The 27726-nt window shown below is 39.4% G+C and overlaps 1 protein-coding gene across 1 annotated transcript in view; it reads right to left on the bottom strand.

The window, feature by feature from the left end:
- POLA1 (DNA polymerase alpha 1, catalytic subunit) overlaps nucleotides 1–27726 on the bottom strand; it is a 299648-nt gene that overhangs the window by 170320 nt on the left and 101602 nt on the right. Inside the window, exons 27-31 of the mRNA XM_048213462.2 lie at nucleotides 12874–12906; nucleotides 12003–12095; nucleotides 9277–9482; nucleotides 7098–7230; nucleotides 892–1023 (exon numbers count right to left, since the gene is read on the bottom strand). Of these exons, the coding sequence (XP_048069419.1) occupies nucleotides 892–1023; nucleotides 7098–7230; nucleotides 9277–9482; nucleotides 12003–12095; nucleotides 12874–12906 (597 nt within the window). The remainder of the gene's footprint in view (nucleotides 1–891; nucleotides 1024–7097; nucleotides 7231–9276; nucleotides 9483–12002; nucleotides 12096–12873; nucleotides 12907–27726) is intronic.

Below are 27726 nucleotides of genomic sequence, written 5' to 3'. Positions count from 1 at the left end.
ACTGTAATAACAAAATGCAATAATTAATTAATTAAAAAGAAAGTCTTATAACACAGATGAACTATACCTTTTGGTAAGTATACCACACAATAGTAATTTTAAAGAATTTGGATAAAGGCTGTGACTTTTTTTTTTCTCCAAAAGGAAGAGATGAGACTTCTCCTTTGTTCCAACTGGAGTTAAGTGCTTTCAAAGAAAAAAACTGCTCTTGTGTCCTACCCTCTCTCCTCATCTCTATCAGAGGCATGCTACTCTCCAAAGAAACTGGTTAGTGGTTTAAACCTGTGTTCCAGAAAGGGTAGAGGTTCCTCCGAGGTGCCACATGGAAGAGGGAGAAGGCAAGGAGGTGGGTTCTAGGACCCCTCCGCTCAAAACACAACAAACAAACTGGTGAGATCATCTGCGCTTTCTTCCTCCTAAGGTATATTTTTGGGGTCTCACACCTTTCTCCCTATTATCAAGCACTTCATATATTTTTCAAGTAACTCTCTGAACATAAGCTAGGGAAAATGTATTTACTCTCTTATTCTAAGTATTCATAATGGAATCTGTGGCAAAAGGAATGATAATGGACTACTGCTGGACATATGACCAAACTTACATACATTTTCACTGAAGTTAATTTAGGGTTGAAACAGCACCTACTGTTGCGCATCTGTCAGACCAAAACAATTTCAGTGAACCAGGACAGTGGGTCTTAAGTGTTGTGAAAATTTTAATAAAATACGCCATACCTCTGACTAATGCTTCAAATGTTATAAAACCAACCAGACTAACCCATCTCTTTACAGCATCAATTATTTGGAAGACCATTAAATAAGACACTGTGGTGATATGAGTTTTACTTTGGGTCATGGGATCCAGGAGTCTTATTAATTGCTATAGTTTTACCTGACAGATGACATACGACACAGTATCTCCAGCTTTCACCTTTCTGCCTCCTTGAGAATTCATCCAGAGGGCAACATGTACATGAGGTAGGCTTTTTTTATCAGGGTAATCCTGGGGATCCTTTGTCAATGCCTAAAAGTGAAAAGGAGAGAAAAGCCCCAAACTTTAAAATAAAACCTTTCTCACACAGATATACACTAAACGCACCTTTTCTAGAATCCTATCTGCCACATAAACATAAAAAGGACAGAAGCTATATGCAGAAAACAGTGCCACAGTCTTTAGCCATTCCATCCTCAAGGCCCCTCCCTCCTTCATAATATAACTAATATATTACAACTAACTAATATAACCAGATGCAACTCTGGCAAAAAAGAAATAGAAGTTTATGGGCCATGGCACGTAGTACTTACATATAAAAAAATTAAGACTATAAATTCAGTTTTCTATCAGGCCTTTAGTTTCTCTGAATGTCTGCAATTCCCTCACTGAATTAAGTGGTTAGTAAGGACTGATGGAGATCGGCTACTCTGACTTAATGATCTATTTCTCAAAGGCTCTTCTAGCCTAAATAAACCTCAAAGGTACCAGAAATCGGTGGATTTATTTACACTTTCAATTTAAGCTCTACTAAGGCAGAAAGAACGAGTTTCTAAGAGAAAGTAAGCCCCATGAGAGCAGGAACCTGTCAGCCTTGCTTGCAGCGGCGTTCAGGGCTCAGAACAATTCTTGGCATAGAGTAGCAACCAAATGTTTGCAGAATTATTCCGCTCACTCTGCAATAATTCACTAAGTTCAAGCACTGTAAAGTACTGTGAGAGGAATAAGACAGTCACTGGTCCTAAGTCATCTGCTATCAGTAGATGATTCCTCATTCTGCAAATAAAAACTCTAAAATAAGCCACATGTAAAATAAAATAAAATAAAATAAAATAAAATAAAATAAAATAAAATAAAATAAATAAAATAAGCCACATGTACCATAAGGGAGATGTGAACAGTGTTAGGGAGAGAGTTTAGAGAAGCAAAGATCACTTCCATCTGGGAGCAGAAATCACAGGAGAAAAAAACTTGAGCTGGCATGTGAAGAAAAAGAGGATTTTAAGAAAAGGTGACAGGAGCAAGAACATTCTGGGCAGATAAAAGCAAAAGTTAAAAGCAAGAGGTAACACAAAATACAGTCCGTCAGCCTGAAATTCAGTATGCACAAAGCGTAGGAGGGAGATATCTAGTTCTGTGGCGGGTTTCAAAAGACAAAAGGAAGGGCAGGGGACAGGGTGCTGCATGACCAGATCATCTCAACATGGTCTTGCAGATTCCTAGGGGTTCCGGATACCCTTTCAGAGAGTCGAGAGGTCAAAATTATTGTCCTAACAATACTGCTTGCACTGGTGATGCAGAAGCAATGGTAGGTAAAGGTTCTTATGCCTCATAAACACAAATCAGGGCAGCCACACTGAACGGTGCTACCACTTGTATTCTTTACCACCACACACTCAGACAGACACACACATACACACACACACACACACACACACGCCAGTTTCACTAAAGAATGCCCTTCATGGAAGAGAAAACGTTATTAGTTTTTTAAGCTTCTGACCTTGAACAGAAGGCTAGTACTTTGTGTAACAAAATAAGAAGTACACACAAGGCATGTCTACTGTATACTGAAGAGGGAAGGTTGCTTGAGGAAAAGCACTTGTGCGACTGTTCTGAGTTGCAAGCTAAACTAGCTGCCTTGTTCACAGAACATAATTCTTCCTTGCAAGCATGACAGGCCAACTACTGCTATTAAAATGTGGGTCTCTGGCAGACAATTTCTCAAAGAAGAACGGGGTGAGCCTGCAACTTCAAGAGTAACAACTGGTAGTACATCTTGCCTATGATAAAATTCAACCTTTCAAGCACAAATTAGAATTTTGGAAAACTTATTTGCATGTGTGTGAGCCTGACAGCTTTTCAATAAAGACTTTTTTGATGATATAGGTAGGAATATTTTAAAATGCAATTTTTGATAATGTACAATGAAATGCATCAATATTTGGAAGATCTGTAAAACCCAGGAAATTATCATTTCACAAATGACCAAAGCATTAAAATGCCATGCATGAGAAAAATATCTATTCCAAGTACAACACAGACCAACAGATTTTTCACGTGAGAGTACAGAAAGTTCACTGTTAAGGTTTCAGATGTCCACATTACAATAATTTTTATGAAAATGCTACTTAGATAATACTGGTGTAGAATCAAAGAAGAGGGGCGCCTGGGTGGCACAGCGGTTAAGCGTCTGCCTTCGGCTCAGGGCGTGATCCCAGCGTTATGGGATCGAGCCCCACATCAGGCTCTTCTGCTATGAGCCTGCTTCTTCCTCTCCCACTCCCCCTGCTTGCGTTCCCTCTCTCACTGGCTGTCTCTATCTCTGTCAAATAAATAAAATCTTTAAAAAAAAAAAATCAAAGAAGAATACATACAACTATCCGAAAAGTCCTGAAATATTTTTCTCCAGTTATGTATCTGTGTGAAAATGGATTTTCTTCCTATACTTCAACCAAAACCACACATCACGACAGAATGGACACTCAAGTGGATATGAGAATCCAGATGTTTTCTACCAAACTAGACATTACAAAGATTTGCAAAATTACAAAATGATGCCATTCCTCCAGGTAATTTTTCATTGTTTTGAAATATATAATTTTCAAGGAAAAGTTATTTTTGTAATCACATACTGGGCTCATTGCTATTTTGAAACAAATGCATAAATGCTTTAAAAGTTTCTCAGTTTTAATTTCTAACAGTAAATATTAACACAGGCCACATAAACAAAAGCTCTTACAGTCCCCTCAATTATTTGAAGAGTGTGCAAGTGTCCTGAGACCAGGAAATGTGAGAACTGCTGGAGCAGAATAAAGCAGGTCCTCCAACAAGGCTGCATATACCCACATCATGTCCACTTTCTAAATCGTACACTCAAGTGCAGGAGAGTGCCTAGGAAATGCTCCCAAGTATCTGAATCTCCTCTAACCTGCATTATGCAGAGTCTTGATTGACTGGAACGGGTATTACTGCATAGAAATCTTAATCAATATAACTCTACTTAAAAAAACCATTATCTTCTTCAATTGACCATACTTCAGAGCAATATTAAGAAATTCTGAATTTCATGTGACATACTTTCCAATTAGATTGGGGCTATTTGGGGATCTTACAAGCTACTTTTAGAAGGCTTGATTTAAAAAAAAAAAAAAAAAACAACCGCTTCCTGGTGTTTTAGGCTCAAGTTAACCAGGGCTATACAAATCAGCTGTGAAGTACTTTGTGTTACCTTATGAAAAATATCTACGCTAAGATTGCGGTAATTCAGAAAATCACACATGATGTTTTTCACTTGTTTTTAACAACAAGGGCTAAAATCTCTGGAAAGGCAAATCTCACCACTTTACCCCTCCATCCTAGGCTAGCCTCCTATTTTCAATCCCTCCCAAGATGACAAAAATATCCCTAACTACAGATATTCTGTCATAAGACCATCCACAACCAGTCACATACAAAGACTCTTCCATTCCACTTCCTTTGAAAGCAATGAAATGTAAAAATGAATTGCTCCCAAGTTTTAAACATTGCAAGTATTCAGACAAATGTTAATCAAGACACATCACCTTTGACATATATAGCTTGCTGTAAAAAGACTTAGGAATAAGTATGATATAGATAGTCCTTTCATCAGAATTCACTGCACTCCTGTCAACACTGCAGAAATCTGTTTTATTTTTAAAAAGTATTAAAATATGGGACAGTAAATATCTTTGAAAGACCATTTCCATCTTGTAAACATGGACCATGCTTTGCTTATTCAATTTTACATCCCAGAATGTAGCACTTGCACATAAGAGGTACTGCATGTTTGATGAATGGAAGAGTAGAAAAGCAAGTGAATTCTTTTAATATTCACTGAACAACTGTTATTTGCCAGCTACTACATCAAGTGAAATGGAGAATATAAAGACAGTAAGTCACAATTTTAGCTCTGCCACAGAAAATGAAGGCACAGCCCTAATCACATCAAGTATTACTATTATTGTTATGATAATAATGTCACTATAAATTGATAATTAGTGAAGCTGAATGATGGATACATGGGGATTCATAATACTATTCTCTACTTTTGTATGTAAGTTTAACAATTTTGATAGTAAAAATTTCAAAATAACAAGACTGCAGACCGTTCACAAGCACTCGGAGACCACCAGTGCATTGGCAACTCTGGTTTCTTTGCGTACTAGTCATACGGTGTCATCATTCCTATAAGATGACAGTGTGGGCGCACTGGCCTGGAGGACACACGCTCAGTGTTCTTTACCAATAATGTGGTCATGTTTTGATTCGGCCTTCCCAACTCCTGCCTAGAACCCCTTGTGAAAGAGGGCCCACATTTCTAAGGTAGATCGTGTCAGGGATACAATCTGCAAAATCGACGCAAAAATTGATCCAAGGAAGACTGAGGTCATAACTCTTACTAATGCACATTTCTCAGACGGACCAAACAAATTCGGAAAGGAAATCACTTTTTAGATGCCACAAGCGATGCCATGCCAACAGGTAAACACTGCATCGCTTCAAGTGAAGAGCTAGTGCCAAGGCACATGTTCTCTTACAATATTTACTTCTATTTTTTTGTACTTCCATGTAGAAACGAATGTCTTTTTTTGTGACATTAAAGACATCATGGTTAAGGTGTAGGAAACAAATGACTCACCTAAGAATAAATACTAATCCTAAGGATATGCACAGAAAATATTCATCTTGTCTAAAAACCAAAGAAATGCAAATTAAATGCAACCGTGAGACACTGTTTCATATCATAATGATAGCACTATTTTAATATCACCAGTGACATTATCACCAATGAACTATCACCAACATGAGCAAATCTGTGGTGAAACTGGCACACATATTTTGTTCTTATCAATGGGTATCACCCTTGTACAAAGCAATTTGGAAAGAGCCATACAGGTATTTGCATCTTTTGACTCAAGTAGTTCACTTTAAGGAACCTAAACTAAGAAAATAATTCATCCGAAAGCAAAAAGATAAAGAAAGATGTTCAATACAGTTATTTCCAGTATTCAAAATAATGTAAATAATCAAATAGAAATTTTAAATAAAGATATATCAGTGATACATAAAATTAATATGATCATTTTTAAGATAATATAGAAATGTGGAACAATCTGTGTCAAATAAAAACAGATTTCAAAATAATATATATTGTAATTGCTTCAATGTAAAAATATGTTTTCAAGAGTAAGGAACTGTGCAAAAATGACAAGCATCCCTTTAGCACAAGGGGTATCATGAATGAGTTTTAACTCTAAGTCTTCTATTTAATGTCATCATTAGACTCTATTTCATTAAAATTCCTTTTTTGTATCAGCTTTGACAACGAAACCTATTTATCACAAAATGGGTAAAATGGTATTCACAAAATTAGCTTCTGAACTTGTAAGGGTACTCTTTTTAAATGGGGGATAAAAGGAAATCTGCAACCTAACATCTTACATTACGCAGCACTTTGGAAACCAAGGTTTTATTTTTCAAATTAGGTAAGGAAAAATATTCCTCATTTTCAATAACTAAGACTGTCCATAAAGTCTAAATTACATAGCTGAAAAAGAAAATAAAAGCGCAAGTGCTCTGGCTATAAAGAAAATGCTATCGCCATCTTAATTCTAAAGAACAATGTCCAAAAAAAGCATTTTGATTACAGTACCTATAAGGATCACCTTCTGTGAAAGTCTCACACACACTTACACATGCACGCACACACACACACTGTCTCCATCTTTCTCTAAGCTTACAGACCTGTCTTCCCAAACAACTATAAGTGAGGAAGACTAGGGAGAAGGTAATACTCTCTAGTCCCCTAAGCATCAACTACATCACTCCACAGAATCTCTGGAAATGAGGCTTCTAGCAAGTAAGAGATGGAGAGAGAAGGCCCCTGTGGCTGACATGGCGGCACCACGGCTGGAAGAGGAAGAGTGGTATGCTAACGCTCCATTGGTGAGTTAGTTGTTAAGCAGTTTTCATCACCAGCTAGAATTTATTTCGACTGCAAGGATGAGGTGGTTCTTCAACTAGCTGAAGGAGGCAAAAAACACATGGCAGCAGCTGGGCTCAGCAATAAATGCTACATTTACCTTGTTAATTTCAAACTGGCTCACTGGGACACTGCCATTTAGCACATTTTCTCCAATTTCTATTAACCTCTTCTGAATGTTTTCCACTATAGTGTCTCGGCTTTGATCAGAAAGAATCTGGCCAATGACAAAGCTGCAAAGAAAGAGAGGGATTCATTTTTTTAATATTATACTTTATTAATAAAGGAGAGAAAAGGAAGATAAATGCCATTAGATTAACATGTGGACAAGAGCTGTACTGAAAGCTAACATGAGGGTGAATGTCCAAAAGGCCGTTACTATTTGTTTTTTAACATTAACTCTACCAAAGGTTTACCAACCTTGGAATGTCAGGTTTGCCCTTAAACATACAGACCATTTTCTAATGCAGCAGCTAATGCTTCATACAAAATGTGGACAGAGAAAGGTATGTGTTCCATCCACAACTGTATATATCCAATTACAAAATTCACAAGCAGTTATACTCTACTCATAGGTTAAAATTTTAAAAGACAAAAATTTCACTTTCCCCATAAAGCACCAAGATACTAGCTCTGATATCACCAAACTGAGATGACCATTAGTTAGGTAAGCAGAAATACAGATCTTTATGCAAATTTTTTTAAACCCAAAGATTTCAAACTTCTCTTTCTTCAGCTTCATTATATTCCTCAGTGTTCTCCAACCTTATGCTATCCCTGAAAAACTTATTATTCTACCAGACCCCCTCAAAAAACAAGAGAAAAGAGAAATAGGAGTAAGGAAGCCAATATTTTATCCATTTCTGAGAAAATGCAGAGCGAGGGTTTGACAGCTGCATTATAATTTGTCAGAAAAAGAACCCTGACAAAAACATTTGTATAGCTTTAATTACTAATACATTTCTAACTCAGAGAAATTTACTTCTATTATGATGCATCTTTTCTTAGAAAACACAAAGCTGAAGAGAACACTCTAATCGACAGTCTATACAAAGTAGTTTCATCTTTGGGTACATTTGGGGGCAATGAAGCATTTCAAACTCCATTTCATAAAAGGCTAACAGTGACCTATAGTCGGATGATCAACTTTGCCTAATCAAGAATGGTTTTGCAGAAGCAACAATTGCTCAATCTCCCAACTTGAAAGCAAGAGGACTGGAAAACAAGTAAAAAGTGTGAATATTTGGCAATATTAAAATTAATTTAAATTTTGCTTTTTTAAAAAAAAGATTTTATTTATTTATTTGACAGAGAGAGACAGTGAGAGAGGGAACACAAGCAAGGGGAGTGGGGGAGGGAGAAGCAGGCTTCCCGCCAAGCAGGGGCTCGATCCCAGGACCCCGGGATCATGACTTGAGCCAAAGGCAGCCACTTAACGGCTGAGCCACCCAGGCGCCCCTAAATTTTGCTTTAAAGAAAAAAAGAATTCTTCTATTTTCAGAATTGGGCAGGTTCATCGAACAGGAATATCTAAAAAGATGGTACATTAAATACCTAAGGATTCAGGCTTTTCTAAATGGATGCTTTAGAAATTAATGTGACCCTTTAAAAAAGGCCTTAGTATCACAATTTCCAGTCTCAGATGCAAAGCTAGGGGGATCAGCCATGACATTTATTATTTCTGAGGTACTTATGGTACTTGAGAACTAGCTCTTAAATTAACCTAAGATTAGTAAAAATCACGTATTTTTTCCTTTCTGCTAGAGATTCATAAGAATCTTTATACACAAATGATATGGATGGGAACAAAGTCTCAGTCTACGGTCCACTAAGAATCCCAGAATATTTAAGCCACAACATGGGAACACCTTAACAATTATGTTCCTGAAAAGGCTCTACAACAATTCAGGAACACAACACAAGGCACTTTCTAATAAGAATATGAAAGCAAAACAAAACAGATACAAGCCAACATCAATGAAACCAACTCTGTAGGGAGCTAAAATGTGAAGGTTCACCCTCACTATGAGTTACAACACCTAAGATGTATCTTACAGCAAGTATCTCTTACTGAGCAAATATAGCTTTTGCTAAGTAAGTTTTAATCTACCTGGGAAATTCCACTCCAAATGAGTGAGAATCATTAATATGCAACAACAACAACAACAACAAAGATATTGCATCCTTGGGCTTTGCAGAATCACAGATCTTCTCCATGTCATTAATACTCCAAGTTTTTACAAACAAACAAACAAAGCAAAAATGAAAGCTGAACTCACTTTCCAGTTTCTTTAGCAAGATCACACCAATCTCTTCGAACTATATCTAACCCTTTCAGCTCCTGTTTGGTGGAGTAATTCCCATCCGACGTTGGCTCAACAACCAGAGCGCCGTACTTCTTTTTCTTCAGCAGTAGCAGAGACTTGAAAACACCATCAATGTCTATTTCAAGCAGTTTGTACAACTTGTTCACTTCACTTTTTACCTGTGAAAATTTCAAGCATTAATACTAGCCCTCCAACATCTACCAGGGAGAAGATGAACATGCTACCAATTCCCAAGAGTTAATCTAAACAGAACTTGAATTCTCACAAGATTAGAATGCGTTTACTCAGGTGATATATAATACAGTATTATGCTGAGTGTGATGCAAAACCACTGAAAGAGCACAGGGACAAAAACAAACTGAAAAAAACACGTAATATAAATATATCATCCCATTCAACCAAAGGACAGAATTGGCAGGGTCCGCCCCAGGAAATTTACAAAAATTAAGAAAGTCTTTTTAAATCTAAAAACCAAATGCATGTGCGGGGTGGGTGTCTTTACGATAATTACCTATGACCAACAAAGAATAAGCAGACACTGAAAAGGAAGTAAGCCACTGAAGGTGTTATCAATAGAGATGTTAAAAGGATTTAAGTTCCCTGGTTAGAGAGACTGTGGACTCTGAGAAACAAACTGAGGGCTTCAGAGGGGAGGGGGGTGGGGGAATGGGATAGGCTGGTGATGGGTAGTAAGGAGGGCACGTATTGCATGGTGCACTGGGTGTTATACGCAACTAATGAATCATGGAACTTTACATCAAAAACCAGGGATGGGGCGCCTGGGTGGCACAGCGGTTGAGTGTCTGCCTTCGGCTCAGGGCATGATCCCGGCATTCTGGGATCGAGCCCCACATCAGGCTCCTCCGCTATGAGCCTGCTTCTTCCTCTCCCACTCCCCCTGCTTGTGTTCCCTCTCTCGCTGGCTGTCTCTATCTCTGTCAAATAAATAAATAAAATCTTTAAAAAAACAAAAACAAAAACAAAATACCAGGGATGTACTGTATGGTAACTAACATAATATATTATTATTAAAAAAAAGTTCCCTGGTTAGCTTTCTATAAAAGATCAACCCTAAAGGCGCTCGTTGGCAACCCTGTCCCAAACCTGCCAGGGACCCCCTCACTCTTGAGAGCTTTCTCTGTATCTTCACTTAAACTTCTATCGCTTTACTCACAAAAAAAAAATAATAAATGCATATGTCCTTACCTTCAAACTACTGAATTAGAGATTAGATAGTCCAACAAGTAGGTATGTGGCTAGAAATAAGTAAAACCTTGACTATTAAAATAATGTCTAAGGGGCGCCCGGTTGGCTCAGTTGGTTGAGCATCTGACTCTTGGTTTTGGCTCAGGTCATGATCTCAGGGCCGTGGGAAGGAGCCCCACGCATCAGGCTCTGCGTTCAGTGCAGAGTGTGCTTGAGATTCTCTCTCCCCCCCCTGCCCCTTCCACTGCACGTGCTCTCCCTCTCAAATAAACAAATAAAATCTTAAAAATAGTAATGTCTAAGATCTCCCTGTATCTCCCAAAGCACCTTACATATAAGGAAATAACTATATGTTGAACAAAAAATGACCACATCACCTACTCTTTATTGATAAGATCAAGGCACAGCCAATCACCTCTAGGGAAAATACACAGCTTTTTCAAGTCCAATATGAGGACAACAGGCCAAGCCTGCTCTCAGGTGAAGCCTACAGGTCATATTTCACACATATTAGTGGAGAAAGGCAGGAAGTTGTTACTTTGTAAGATGTTATCTTAGTTCTAGTTTATTGGGACAAGATGTTAACACAGCAATTACTGAAGAAACACTTGCTAATTGTAAACTGCAATTAGGAGGCAACAAATGACTACTTTTAAATGTCCACTTTCCTTTTCAAATATATTTTACATACTCTTGTAAAAATTATAAATGTGTGTACATGTATGAAGATAGGTGTTTATCCGTATTAGGATATGAAACCCATCTGAATACTACTGGAGATACAGTTCTCCTCATGCATAATGTAATAATTATAAATATGACCATATTTTAAATTTTTTTAAAAGATTTTATTTGTTTATTTCGGGGGGGGGTCAGCATGAGCGGGGAAGGGGCAGAGGGAGAGGGAGAAGCAGACTCCCCGCTGAGCAGGGAATCCTGACTCGGGGCTCCTTCCCAGGACTCTGAGATCATGACCTGAGCCAAAGGCAGATGCTTAACCAACCGAGCCGTACTTTAAATCTAAATTAAAATTTTTTCTGCTTTCTTCTTTTATCGGAAAGTAGACACAGGGTATATCACAGGTGTGAGGCACTGTGAACCCCCTCGCAAGACCCAGAACAGCAGCAGCTAGAGTCAGAGATATCACTGTAGCCAGGCCTAAGCCCAACATCACAAAAGTGTGAGAACACCACAGTCACCAGCCTTAGAAACAAGATGAAAACATCTCACACTGTTTTCAAAGTAAAAATGTATTTATCATTTAAGGAAAAAATACTCTCCATTGAATTTTACCCTTAAAAACAAACAATTGGAGTAGAGGTTAAGAAAAATAAGAGGATGAGGAAATGAGAAGCACCAAGTTTATTATTTTCCGAAGCACGCATGTACACATACATGAATTTATGAAGTTCCATGTTAAAAGAGAATTCACAAAAGCAGGTAAAACAGATAATTTCATCAAATTATCTCACCTTGTTTCCCAATTTATATACTTCTTCCAGATCAGTGCTGTTGGTGTTTATCATAATTGAATCTGTATCTCCATAAATAACTTCAAGATTCATCTAATAAGAAGCAAAAATTATAAAACTTAACAACAAAAACAGTGATCATATACAATGAAACTCAAGATTTTTTATACTACAGAAATTACAGGTTCCGTTGATTTTTCAAAAGTTTATGTTTGTTCTTATCCATATTGTCAGAGGAGTACAATCAAAGATTAAGCTCCAATAAACTAGAAAGGAAAGCCACTGTCACATTAAGAAAACCTAGCTAATTTTCTTAAAACAAACAGACAGCAGAGTGGCAGGGGAAATGTCTAGTTTCAACTGAAACAAACTGTGGAACTGAATAATATAAAGAAGGATAAGAAACTAGGAGGGGGGGGTCTATATTTATCCACTGTACCATAAGCTTAGTGTGGTCATGGCGATTTACAAAGCAGAAACATAATGTGTTTTACAATTCAGGGGCACGAATCCATATGAAATTCTTCATAGTTTCAAACAGTATTCAGTAGAATATGAAGAATGCAAAAAAAAAATCAATCATAACAAACAACACTAGAGCACATACAGTATAAAGGCCTAGAAGTAAACTCTAATTAGCACTGTTACTAATTTGCTTGAAACACTCACATATAGGCTTCAAGCAGCGGCTAGATCATATCCGTGTTAGTAAAAGAAAAAAGCCATAATCCATTAGGAGGGATTATAAACGTAAACTAGGCATCCTAAGAAGCCATCTCCAGTCTGTTTGGGTTATAATTTTCCTTGAATACAAAACGTCGCCAGGTATGATATTTAAGAGTCACTGTATAATGAAAATGTTCAGCATTACCTTCTGTACCATCTCCTTTGTATGCATCAAAATCTAAATGAAAGAAAAAGTGAAGATTAATGTATTACATAGTTACAAAACCATTAACATAAGTAAGTACATAGAGATAGATAACCCAAAGACTGGTCATACATTTTAAAGCTCTTCATGGTTTTCTAACTACAAACCTTAAAATAACAGTAACATCGACATAATTTAAAAGTAAATTAGCCTCTATGTTGATTCTTAGCCAGAGATATGTAAGCAGCTCTACTGTAAATATCTACTTAATATTTATGTAAAGCTCTATTTTTAATAAACATGCATAATAAAAACATCCCTTTATGATATGGCAAAAAGGCAAACTATTCTCATTACTAATATTTAAATAGAACTGCATGGCTGAAAAACAAAAGCTTAACAGAGCATTTCAAATCTGGCAATTCTTACCCATGGTATTCAAATCTTAAAAAGTGAAAAAAATAAATATATATGCACTAGATTTAAATTTCTTCTCAAGATTGTAACTTTCCTGAAGGCAGAGAGTAGACCTTCACATATTCTTGGGAGCTAGCACAGTGCCCAGTACAAAGGCAGGGCTCAATAAATATTCGGTGAATAGAGACAAACATCTAGATAATATGTGTAGACAGGATTGCCCCTAGGCCCATATAGCCGCAGACTGGAGACATGTATTACAGAGCCCTATAAACCCTGAACTTAGATTATCTTTTACACCCACCCCTTACTTTCCACTTCCACTGCTTCCTCCGCTTTATTACAGTCTCCTAATTTTGTTCAGGCATTCACTGTCTTATGTTCTTAGAGAAGAAAGCCCTTCCCTTGTCCTGAGGGTGGTGGGTGCTGGTGAATATGGATTAGGCTAATTGATGGTTTGGGTTTTTTTTTTAAGATTTATTTATTTGAGAAAGAGAGAGAGAGGGAGAGGGAGAGCACGAGTAGAGGGAGGAGGCGGAGGGAGAGGGAGAAGCAGGCTCCCCACTGAGCAGGGAGCCTGATGCGGGGCTCGATCCCAGGACCCTGGGATCATGATCTGAGCTGAAGGCAGATGCTTAACCGACTGAGCCACCCAGGTGCCCCTAATCAATGGTTTTAATAGTGGCTGTAGACTGAAATCACCTGGGGAACTTAAAAAAAACACACACACACACACACGCACACAAACAAACAGCAATACCAGCCCAGGTAAGTTTTTTGAAAAAGCTCTCCAGATACTTATGTTGCAGGCAGGGCTAAGGACCACTGGCCTAAGGTAATCATGAAAATCCCATTCTGAAAACGGTTTTCAGTTGACAGTTTGTCCCCTTCCCAACTAGACCACAAGCTCTTGGGGGCCAGAGCACATGTTTGTGCCTAACTTCAGGCTTCACATGTGACAGGTGTTCAAAATACCATTTGCTTGGTGACTGGTGGGTCTCACAGTAATCCCAATTACTTTCCTGAAATTCAGTTAACTCCTAAAAAACATTCACTCTCCACTTCATCTTCACTTTTAAACATCTAAATTGCAGGGAACTGCATTGTGGGAGACTATCTGACAATTCCTTCAGGAAGAGGGCAATAATGAGATCAACCAAGTTAATCACAGTGAGGATAGAACTCCCCCCTTCCATCCCAACAGGCTTTGCCTCCCTATCACAACAGACAAGTCCACAAGGTAACCATTACCTAAGAAAAATACCTCAGACACAATTTGTCAACCTTTCACTGCAACTCAGCATATGCAGGAGCCAATTTCCTCTACTCTTCTTTCACACCATGAACGAAGCCTACTATGTCACCCTTGAGTGTACCTCCAATGTGTACTGGCACCCTTCATCTTTCAGATCTACCACCGCCTCTATTCTCTCCCGCCACCAACTCACAACCATTTCCACGTGTGACCTGAGGGCTGCTACTGAAACGATTTTCTCTTTGACAGCAGAAACCTGGTGTTGGATCTTTTGCACAAAAATGGTAGAAAACGAAGCAAAACATAAAGACTATACTGCAACTGCTTTTCTCCACCTAATAACTTTTATCTTAGAGATTATTTCCTATCTATACACACAGAACTGCCTTATTCTTTCTTACTGGCTATACAGTATTCCATTGTGTGACTCGATCGTGATATATTTAACCAGCGTTCTAGTAATAAACATGTAGGCTGTTTCTGATCTTTACCTTTATAATCACACTTCAACAAATAATCCTTCTTTTTTAAAGATTTTATTTATTTATTTGACAGAGAGAGAGCCAGCGAGAGAGGGACCACAAGCAGGGGGAGTGGGAGAGGAAGAAGCAGGCTCCCAGCGGAGGAGCCTGATGCAGGGTTCGATCCCAGAACACCAGGATCACGCTGTGAGCCAAAGGCAGATGCTTAACGACTGAGCCACCCAGGCGCCCCTCAACAAACAATCCTTATACATAAATAAACTGCCAGTAACAAGATAAACTCCTATAAGAAGACTTACTGGGTCAAAGGTTATATGGGTTCAAATTTTTTATAAATATAGCCAAATAGCTCTCCACAGAGGTTACACCAATTTCTTTTTTTTAAAAAAGAATTTATTTATTTGACAGTGAGAGAGAGAGAGGGCACACAAGTAGGGGGAGCAGCAGGCAGAGGGAGACAGGCTCCCCACTGAGCAGGGAGCCTGATGCGGGGCTCAACCCCAGGATCCTGGGATCACAACCCGAGCCAAAGGCAGACGCTTAAAGACTGAGCCACCCAGGCGCCCCAGAGGTTATACCAATTTCTGAGGATAGTTTCATCGCCATCTTTCCAGGGGACCTCAACAATAGCCAATGACTATGCTCGACTTCAGGTTCAAGGTCCTCACCACAGCACGTCAACTCTTCAGTCCATTCTACAGGAGACAATCCACAACCAGGCTGATCCTGACCTAGCACGCCTCTTCACTAAGCACTTCTACACGGCAGGTACCACAGTGCCCTGTCTGGACCAACGCTTACCCAAGTGCTAAAGAGCAGAATCACCCGAAAGCCACCCTTGATTCAAACTGCTCACTGGGGAGGGCTCAACTGCTAGATACCCTGTGCACTACCAAATGCTTAGTATGAAGCAGAAAGCCTGGTGCACAGGAGCTATTGACGATTATTTGTAAAATACTGAACGAATAATCCTAAGGAGTGGGCAGTATTACAAACCCCATTTTATAGATGAGTAAGATTAGACCCTCTGATTTTACCCAAAATAACAGAACTAGTCAAGAGTATGATCTAAAAGCTGGAACTTATGTCTCTTTTTCTTTTCAGAATGTTTCACTACCTTGTTAAAAAACCCATACCACATGACTGCTCTGGAAGCCAACAGTTAAAAACTTACACTTCACAGGTATTTTCCCCATTAAGGAAATGCATTTTTAAAAGAAGTCACAGGTATCAAGAAAAGTCTACTGGACACATGGTACAGTGATTACAAGATGTCCGTTCATAAGTTCACTTCAAATTGACAAGCCTAATATTAAAGCTACCCATTCTGACAGAAAATCATTTTATAAGTGCCAACAGCTAGAAAACAGGGCTATAAAGGCTTGCTAAATTCATTAATAAGGCAGTCTGCAGTTATCTGATTTCACAGCAACACCTGCATATTTATCTACTCATTACCAATTGGATGATGGAATTTTTTCAAGCACATTTCAAAAATCTGCCAACTTCAAGTGTAAAAAAATAAACTTTGCGGTTAATTTTTCCCTTAACAAAGTACAGCTGTTGAGAATAATTGTTCAAGATCTTACCCTGTAATGTCAACTGCAGCAGAACAAAGAGTATTTAATTAGCAAATCTATCCAGTAATTCAACACCTATTATATAAAATGCCTTCGTGATTTTATTCAGGATAATTTGCTAAGAGGGTTATTACTGACATTCAGATGGAATTTAAAATTCCTACGCAAGTCGAGTCATAATAGCAGTAATGATCTCCCCAATCAGGAGATTCGGTGTCACACAAGGCTCTCTTGCAATGCAGCAGCCGATTTCCTGACTTCTTAATTCCTGGGCTCAGCTCAGTGAGAGCCCTTCGTGCCGATATTTCAGTCAGCAATACATCTTTAATGGGACTCTATTAAAATAACTAGAACAAAAATGACTTTTTTTTTGGTTAAAAAGAATGACAGCACTGCCATCATATCAATCATTGCAGGCTTTCCAGAACAGTGCCGTTAGGGGAAAAGAGGAGGGGGAAACAGGAAAGGAGTGGGGCTGGGGGTGGGGAGAGCAGTAATTAAAATAATACGAAAAAGTGTTTTAACCCCAATCTGAGCCTCTGAAGGCTGGTGAAGGGTGGTGGGGACTAAAAGGAAATGTGAAGTGTATCTAAAAAAACTCTTTCCCAAAGAAAATAATGTATTCAGAAATACACACACAATGTGATTTACTAAGCAGAAAGAACATGTTTATGACGCCGGGTTTAACAGCAGCAGAGACCTAAGACCAACTTCTACTGACGTGTGTACTTACAGCTTCTCCTGCCGAGGCCGGGATAAAGCTGGGGTCCTTACTTTTTGTCAGGACAGAATACGGGTGTCTGTCAATGCATTTAAAGGTTAGGAAATGGTTTTAAATGCTATTATAGACTAAAACTGTGCTTATTAATACTAAATGAAAGTGAGAAAACACCAATTTTCCATGGTTAAAAAAAAGTTGCAAGCTCCTTTTACAAAAGCACAGGTCTGTGACAGTGACATCTACTATCAACAAGAAACCTACTTTGATGATATATGATGGCAGATGATGCAAATACTAAATGCAACAGAAATCCTACAAATTAAGAAAATGCTGGGTAAGGTCAAATCCTAACAAATAATGCATGAACAGAATGACAACTGAAATCTCAATGGCTTTAGGATTCTTCTGTTACCGATGACATAAAATTAGATTTAAACTCAAAAGGTTTAAAAAAAAAAACATTAGCATAACAGGGGTAGCAAAATGAATGGTTTTGAAGGATAGGGAAGAGAAAAAGTAGAAGAAATATAAATATTATGATATTTGGTAATCCAACCATTATCTAAGCTTTCCTAGTCCCAATTTCGGCAGTTTCCAAGCAGGACTCTGTGTTACTCAGTTCTCCCACTTGGCAAACATTTATTTCATCTTCATTACATTCGACGGCCTTTTTCTTATTTTCCTATCCCCTGATATTCTTAGGTGTGTGTCTTCTCTCTAAGATGCTCAAGGAGCATAAGCTATGGATTTAATAAGCACCCTACTTTCGTTCTCCACCACTGAACACTCCTGTCTGGGTTCCTTACTGCCTTTAAACCTGAGTTTTACCTTCTTTAAAACTGGGGGAAAAGGACCACCCAGGTCCCTGAGATACGTGGGAATAAAAAGAACTCTATGACGAAAACACGGATAGCAAAGAAAAAACATTATACAAATACAAGTTTAAAGAAAAGTCAGGGGTCTGAAATGTGAGTACTGGTTTAAACTGCCAATAAGTAGCTGAGTGATTTGCGAACCATCTGGGTTCTCTCTCTAGGTCTTAGCATCCTCATTTAAAAAATGAAGAGGCTGGGATTCCTCCCAGATCTAAAAATCTAGAATCCAAGTTTGACATGTAGAAACACCTCTATCCTTTTATCTGGTTGTTTTGTCTTTCAACCACATTCATTTCTTTAGTAATAGGAAAAGGAGGCACTAATATGTCCAACAAAAACCATCAGCATTACAAGAATATATATCCATATTCTAGGTACTTTGAGGGCTATGTGGTTGTAAAATGACTAGAAATATGTAGGCTCTCACAAGTTGTCTGCATATAGCTTAATGCACCTAATATAAGTGAGTGGGTATATTTACTATACATAAAACATTCGACACCCTCTACTGAGATCTCCCCGTCTCCTCCAGGAGAATACATACACATTGTCTACACATAAACATCAGGACTTCTCAACCTCAGCACTACTGACATTTTAGGCTGGAGAATTTTTTGTCATGGGGGGCCGTCACTGGCCTCTACCCACTAGATGCCAGTAGCATGCATGCACGCACACAGACTCTCCAGCTGTGACAGCCAAAATGGTCTCCGGATATTGCCAAATGTTTCCTGAGGAACAAAACTGCCCCTGGTTGAGAATCAGTGACATACTAATGACAACATTTTTTTCTCCAAGCACATATTCCAGTGTCTGTCCCATAAGAATTCCTTCTAAACTCCATCCATCTCCTCCAAATCCTTCCGGTCTCCAAATAGGATAAATGGCCCCTCCAAGAGTCTCAAACTAAAATAAAGGGCTGACTTCCTTTCTAATCCAATGAGCTAACAAGTCTCACATGAGATTTTCTCTTCCTGCCAATGTGCTCTCCCTTCCTCAAGTCCTCACCACTCACTCAGCCTGTCTCCAGCACCACTATTTCAAACCACTCTTCACACTATGCCAGTGTTCTTTATAAAATGTACTCTTTACAACGAAATTCAAATCCCTTAGCTTGACCCAAGACTCATGATATAGTTGAGGCCCACCTTACCTTCGGATGCTTCCCACATGCACCCTTCAATCCAGCCTTCCTGAAATATGTTCAGTTCACTGAATAAGCCACCATGCTCTTTTCTTGCTTCTGTGCTTTTCACATGCTGTTTCCCCACAGTGGTCCAAAGTGTGGGTTCAGAAGTCAGGCTGTGTGATGGTTAATTTTATGTGTCAACTGGGCTAGGCCAATGATATCCAGTTATTTGATCAGACACCAGTCTAGATGTTGTTGTGAAGGTTTTCTTGTTTTGGTGGTGGTGTTTTTTTTTAACAGGAGACCAACATTTAAATCAGTAGACTTGGAGTAAAGCAGATTATCCTCACCATAATGTGGGTGGACCTCACCTAATCATCTGAAGGCCTTAAGAGAGAAAGAAATGAAGTCCCCCAAGGAAACTACAGACTCACGTGCTGTGTGTTTGAGTCTTCAGCTTATAGACCAGCCCTAAGATTTCAGTCTTGCCAGCCCCTAGAATCCCATGAGCCAATTCCTTAAAATTAATCAATCCATCAATCTCTCTCTCCCCCCTAACCCCCCTCCATACACACACACCCCCAAACTGGTTCTGTTTCTCTGGACAACCCTGACTGATACAGACTACTTAAGTTCAAAGTGCAACAGCACTGCTTACAAGCTGTGTGAACTCAGGCACACAATATAGCCTCTCTGTGCCCCCAACACTTGACTGTAAAATGGAGATGGTAACCACAGCTTCCTTACAATAGAGCTACTGTGAACATTAAATTAACACACGCAAATTCTTTTCTACAGTCCCTGGAACATAAGTGCGCATAAATGTTAGCTAGTATTATTACTTAATGTCTACTTATTTTACAAGGAACTTTACACCATCAGAACAATCTCTCTGGCCTCCCCAGCTAAATGGTATTAAGGAATACGTTAGTCCAAGGTAGCCCTCAAAGTACCCTGTGTATACCAGAGCCCACCACTCTACTACAAAGGTAAGTAAGATACTATAAGCAAATCATAAGCAGAGATCATGTCTTAGCTATTAAGCCTGACACAATGCCTGGCACATAGGATTTACTGAATTACTTCAATAAACATTTATTTTTTAAGTTCTGATAAAAGAAAGCAAACCCAAGTGGTCCAACATGAGAAGAGCAAAGCCATGGACTGATGAGTGCATCTCCACAACAAGGACCCGAAAGCTGGTCGCAGAAAGTGGCTATTAAATCCACACACAGTACGCTTTTAAAAGCTAGCTCTTTCCATGCAAGAAGTGAAGAGCGAATCAGTTTTAACCCCACCTTCAAGCACTATGCATGTTAGATAAGCAAATATTCACTCAAGAGAAATGAATGTCTCCCCCGGTGATAAAGGCCCATTAATTATAAACTTGACTGAAAGTGTAACTCTCCCATACGGCTCATTTCCAGATAAACTGATTTTGTTTTAAATCCATAATTTACAGCTTAGACGTTCTGATAGCTCATGTGTAAAGAATATAAAACACGCTGAATAAACAAAGCTTTCTGATAGGTTTCTCCTCCCTAACAGATACACTCAGTGATATTTATGAGTATCTCTCAATTATTGCCCTAAAATGTGTCAAGGCTCTAATTTTGACTTAAAAACTTAAAATACTACGATCTATGGCTTTGAATACGTGAAATGAGAAGTGAACTTAAACTACTACAATCTATGACTTTGAAGATGTGAAATGAGAAGTGAACTTCTCCCTTGTCTTCTAATTCCTTGGCCCCAAAGATTTATTCATCTTGTGTATTTTTTTTTAAATCCACCTTACATTTTGACTTTTAAAAAACTGTTTTCACCTTTAAAGAAATCTTCCTTTCACAACATTCTTACTCTCTATTCCTCCTCCACTCCAACCACCAGTTCAGAAACTTGTGTCCCCTTTGTTTCACTGGAACTTCTGTGCATTATTGCCATACTTGGGATTATATCTGACACAGGACCCTGGAGAGCTTGTAGAGCTGGCTTTAAAGCACCCTTGAGCCAAATCTACTCACCGACACAAGAGTTCAAGTGTGAGCCTACACTCTTAAATACTAAATTTCCAAAAAATACCCAAATCCTAAGACACCAAGATTGAAACCAGAGCAGGAGATATTAACCTAGGGTCAAGAAATGTGAACATCCCTGAAACTGTAAGGAAAAATTTGAATGTATGCCTATATGCATTTTTCTAGGAAGAAGATCCACATATTACACCAGATTTGAAAGTGTGATTCATTTAAATATAAGTACCATTGAAGATCCTCCAATTAGCCATAAGAATCAAGCTTTCAGATTTCTCAGAATTCACATAATGTCCACAGGACTAGAAACAACCCTGCCCAAAGGTCTTTGCCTCTTGCTTTGGAGCTGCGTATTTTCAGCCCCTACAGTGTTATTTCCCTCACAGAAAGACACGGACATGTCAGAAGGCTCAGATTTGGTTCCCTGATTGACTCCACGCATAACTCATCTGGGGGGCTAATTAAGACACGGCCAAACTATGTCCGCGCTTTAGTGAGCATCGGCGCTCAAGCAAGTTTCACACACCCTGATTAAAATTGACTCAAAGTGTCTTACTTCAGTAATCACTTAGACGGAATGAATTTTACATTAGTGGGATCAAGCATGCACCAGGCCTCAGTGGAAATGAAAAGGGCTTATAGTAATAGGATTTATAAATCCACCCATTAGGTTAATGGCTAAATGATTTACATGTAACTTTCTCCCCCACTCCGCCTTCCCTCACCCTTTAACTCAGTAAAAACTATGCTTGGCATTTTCTACTGCAGTGCCATACACAAAGGAAATAGCCTTTCTATTTTGGGACATACTAATTTCTAATAATGGCTTGGGTAGCTACCATTAACTCTTTCAAAGCACAAATAATTGACTAATAAAATTAAGTATTCTATAAGGCCTGAAAGTGCTTAATTGATCATAATTGTCTATTTGAGAAGAAGGCGTCAGGCTGGCTATGTGCAGATAATGAAGTTGGGCAATTGTGAAGCACTGCAATCAAGATAATACTTACAGCTAAAAAGGACATTAGCATTTTCTAGAATCTGCAACATTTTCGTTATAACTGAGGTCATGGGAATATGTGACTAGAAAACTTTGAGCTCCCAGCGCCCACGAAAAGCAGATTTAACAGGTTGTCATTTGTCATGACTAAGTACCTGGCCTGAAGCTGGACCCTGGCAGAGCAGCTAGGCGGTGGTCTGGAGACAACGTGAAGCTGGAGTGACCAAGGGGTTGCTGTCACTACTGTGATGGAAGCATTTTTGATTTCTGAAAGCTCCTTTTTAGGACTGGTGTGTGACAAGGTAGCCATGGGACAGTTCGTCGTTACTCTCTGCTTTAAGGAAGGTCAGAGGAAGGAGAACTTTTTAAACCCAATGCCTGGCAGGGGAGGGGGGACAACTCCCTAGCTCAGTACCAAAGATAAATACTACATTTTGTTCTATACTGACTGTACTTTCGATATGCTCTCCTAGAGCAACTTGTTACTGATTTTTTTTTTTTTTTTTTTTTACAAAATGCTGTCCTTTGCCCTCCCATTTATTAGAAGTTCAGAAAACAGATTCTAGGAACTAGTTATGATCAAAATATGGATGGTTCCTGCTTCAAAGAAAAATCTTACAGAAAGATGGTCTAGTTTTAGGGAAATGGAATTGTGTTCACCTCTCCAGAGACACAGGTGTTACAGACACATGTTCAGGCATGCCTCTAGAAAAAATATATTTAAGGATCAATCAAATAATGCTTTCCCATTTATCCATCACTTTTCCTCCTATCCCATCACCTTCTGTATTTTCTCCGGGAAGAATACAGAGAAATTCTCAAAGCAACAGGTATCAAGTCGAGAAAAGTCATTTAGGGTAGAGGTGCAGAATATGAAGAAGATAAAACATCAATACAAAGACTATACAGGATTTGGCTCCTTATGATTTAAAAAAATATAAACCTTTACTTTTGTAATTCATTGCACTGCCACTGTCTAATCTGGCCAAGGCTCAAGAATTTGATATGAATTGTAGGAAGCACTATAATTTTCCTTTCACTTAGAACCTCAAAAAGGAACTGATTCATTCACTCACCAAGTATTTACTGAGTACTTCCCATGTGCTAGGTGAAACGGAACACAAAAGTAAATGATTCAGACACAATGTCTTCCCTCTACAGTCTATAACATCTAGTGGAGCAGAGAACCAAATATGTGACAGGAAAAACATATACATATATCCAGACACACACAGAGAACAGGAGCCCCTGGGGTGGGAGTTAAGAGAAAACTTGACAGAAGCAGAATGTATATAAGGTGAAGGTGGGTTATAGGGAATAACAGGCAAAGGAGGATGGAGGAAGAATGTTGGTGAGGATCCAAAGGACAAAGAGAAAATCTCAATGGTGATTAAACAACATCAAACTTTCAAAAAATTTTGGAAGGTTTTTTTGCAACAAGAAAAAAATAAAAAGTATGACTAAGGCTAGAATGCTCAAGAAAGTAGGGAGAAGGCAGGAGAGAGGCTCAACTGTGAAAGGCCTTGTAAGCCACATTAACAACTTTAAACTAGGAAGTCACACCATGGATTGACAAGTCAAAGAGGTCTCTCTGACCATAAAACATGTGGAGAATACCTATCAGCCGGGGGGGGGGCAGTCTCCAGGGAAAAGTAATGAAGCTTACGTAGCACAATAGCTATTGCACTGGAGAGTCACAGGCATTTAGGAAGTGGCATCTACAGGACTTGGCAATTGGCAATTGGGGCACGAGGAAGAGGTAGAGGAGTCAAGAATGATACCAATGTTCCTGGCTTAACAACTGGGTAGACAGTGCTGTCACTCACTGAGACAGGGAATCCAGGAAGGGGAACAGGTTGGGGAGTAGAACCTTAAGGGCAGTATCAGAGGTGATGAATATGCTATGCCTCTGGACATGTGAATAGAGAGGACAGGGAGGCAGATGGAAGCTAAGATGCTCAACGGAGGGGATGTGAGAAGTTTCAGGTCTAAGAAATCCAATGCTCTACAGAGAAGCAATAAATGAATAAATGAAAGCAATGTCAGCACGCAGACAGAATCCACTGAAATGGATGGGGCAACAGGAGAAAAGGGAGACAAGGCAAACCAGCATCGAAACCATAGTAATGGTGCTCCGTGGGACCCCTGATCCCTCATTCCTCCTCCAGCACCTTCCTTTCCCTTTCAGCTATCAGATCTCCATTCTTTCTGTCACAATTGGCAGGTGTCACACAAACGAGTGGCCATGGGCAAATCTGATGCAGGCTGCCAGAGACAGCCAGGCACCACACACTGACCTTTAACGAGACCGATCCCAACAGGTGGCTAGTACCTAATACAAATAATTGTATTAACCCTCCAAACAAGGTCAAAGAAGGGGGAGCGCCTTGTCTTTTTATGAGCAACCACAACAGCCAAAGGCAGTGGCTCCCCTCACTGAGGCGGTGATAGGCTCAACAGGGAGACTGAACCTCCATCAATTCACTCCACAAGCACCTCCTATAGCTCCTGCACAGCCACCCTTCCCCCTCCCCCCGCCTCTCTCCTGCATCGGGCAGGGGGCAGGGCATTCTTTCTTTCTTCCAGCAAGTTTGGTGCCATTTGTGAAGCAGTTCTGATTCATACTTGTCCAAACGTAAAAAAGGAGCTATGGAGGAGGGGTTCCTCTCAGTTTCCAAATAACATTCTTCACACCCTTTGAGAGAAACTAAGTCAGAAGTGATTAAATTAATTGCCTTTGTTGCTAATTTGGTTTTGATAACATCAAATGTCTCACAGTTCTCATGGACCTTTGACCTCAGAGCAAGCTACTGTTTTGACAGAACTGACAGCTGTAGCTCAGAGGGAGGAGGCCTGCACAACCTCCTGAAAGAAAACCGCCTAGATTGGGGCCCAGAAATCCCACTGGGCGGTCAGCAGCCGGGAGTCCTGTGCCCTGCAGCAGGGCCCCATGTGCCGATCCACAGCCTTTCTCCTGGACTTATCCACACAGAAAAAGAACTTTCTTTCTCCTGAAGACAACCTCCTCTGCTCCCACCCTCCTAAACCTTGTGACTGCGAATGGCACGGCTAAGACCAGCCACACACCACTGGCATGTCGGTACTCAGATAAAGAATCCAAGCAGTAGATCAGATTCCTGTCAGCTGCAAAAGAGCTGGCACTTCAGCTGCTTCTCATTCTTTATTTTTAAAAGGCAGGATGGGCTCAAGGGCATGGCAGCCTGTCACACAAGAAGAGGCTAAAGATTAAAAAAGATAAAACCGAAACCCCTGAGGGGCACACAGACTCACAAGAGACTGCAAACTGAATAAGGGCTTTAGAAAAGCGCGTACGGCACTTTACACACCAGTTAGGAGTGTGTTTCTCTTAGTGACAGAGTGGGGAAAATTGATTATGGGATTAAAGAAAACAATCTCACTACAGGTCAGTTCTTAGTCAATGGGACTAACAAATTAATTCCCCTGCTACTAATTTGGAAAATACTTATTTTCAGAACTCAGAGCCCAGAGCATTAAAATATTGGAATGGGCTACCAAAGACAAAGTTAACTATTTGGTCAGTCCCCAAAGCCAAAAGAGCGTGTACAGTTAATTGGAAATCAATGAGACTTAAAGAGTATGGTGAGAGAGAACTTATCTAGTGCAGAATACAGAATGTGTTCTTTTTTCCCTATACTACCACCATTACGACCAGATCGTTCTTGACTAATTCTTAGAAGCTGAAGACCAACTTGGATTTTGATGTATAAACTGCTTTTGACGATATTTCATTTTAAACAGATAAACACTTTAAAAAAAAATGCAAGCCAAAGACACCCTTTTGAGAAACCAAGAAAACAGATGTGGAAGCCGTTTGTTTAGATGAAGAGGAATTTTCGCTTTTATAGGAATACAATGATTCATGAAGAGGAAAAAAGTCTGTCATCAAGTTTACTTCAATAGATACTCTTGGGTTTGAGGCAGCTTTCTAAATATGGCCACTGCTTTTCTTCACATCTCATCTCTCCTGAAATATCTCAAACTACCACTAACAAACATTACTTTTATTGTCTTTGTTCTTTTAAATTTTCTGCTTAGTTAATATATTGTGCAGGAGAAAAAAACCCAGAACTCTGGTACTACAGCATTACATACTTGCTTTTATTGCTTAGGTAGCGGGACAAAATACCTTCTGCTCTAGTGACTTATCAAAAACAAGCCAGCTTGAGATTATGAAAACATTAGGAAAACAAGAAACCACGACTGTAAGTTTGGAAATAAGAGCTCTTCTTAACTCCAAAGGAAATGGAATAAAAAACATAGTCAAGTTTTTACAAGAACTTCTAGCCAAGAGGACAATCTCCTTTGCTGGTGTGCCTGTTTAATGGAGATGCCAAGACAAACTAAAACAGGGAGAGAAGAAAAAGTGCGGGAAGGTGGGGGAGGACTGGGTTCAACCTGGGCAGATGCTGAAGAAATTTCTCTCCTTCCATCTTGTGCCCTACACCCACCTGCTTCCACCCTCTGTTCCTCGCCCACTGCCTGCTGGGCCCACGGAGGCTCAGCGGGTCTGTCTACAGTCCACGCTCCAGGTTAAGAGGCACATAAGGTCTGCAGCAATCAGAGCTTTATGGGTCATGCTCCTCTGCCTCTTCAACAAAAGAATAAGGCAAAACCAGCCAATATCCCTCATTTTTTGGTTTGATAAACAAACAAACAAACCCTCACAATTCCCTACCCCTTAAGATTCTGCTGTGATACCAATTAAGTATCAGAAAAAAAAGAAATAATCTCTTTTCTGCAATATCCCCATCTGGTGCTATTTTGCCATGTTACCTTCTGTCGGTTACAGTTAAAAAATACATGTTTTAACCTATCTCAAATATAACAACATCATTTTGAGGATGCATTTTCAAACTATACACACTCCTGCTATGAACTACAGCTCAGTCTTTGAACCCCCTTAACGGACTATAAAATTCTGTATTCATGTATCTATGCATATTTTTCTGGGTAAAGAATCCCCAGCTATCACCCAATTCTCAAATGGGTCATGGCCCCAAAAAGATTAGCCTCCCCCACAAAACTTGTAGTGATTTCATAGTTACGTTCAATCAGTCGTCAAGCAGTCTAAGGAGTTACCTGGCGTACTTCATACCTGTGGCCACTCTTGATTTGTCCAAGAGACTGCCAAAGAGGAGCGACCTGTGTTGCTGGCTCCAGTGCCACTTATAAACCCTTTGCTTATCATCCTAAAAATGAGTGTCAACAATCTGTCACAGGTGAGGGGAGGAAAAAAACAGATGAGCCTTAACAAATCTGTGACCACTATTATTATCATCACAGAGACAATGTGTAGTTTCGCTCAGATGGGTCTAAAGG

This window comes from Ursus arctos, chromosome X (genome assembly GCF_023065955.2).
Source record: "Ursus arctos isolate Adak ecotype North America chromosome X, UrsArc2.0, whole genome shotgun sequence".
Taxonomy (NCBI): Eukaryota; Metazoa; Chordata; class Mammalia; order Carnivora; family Ursidae; genus Ursus; species Ursus arctos.
The sequence above is the reverse complement of the archived record's forward strand: the minus strand, read 5'-3'. Positions and strand labels throughout refer to the sequence as shown.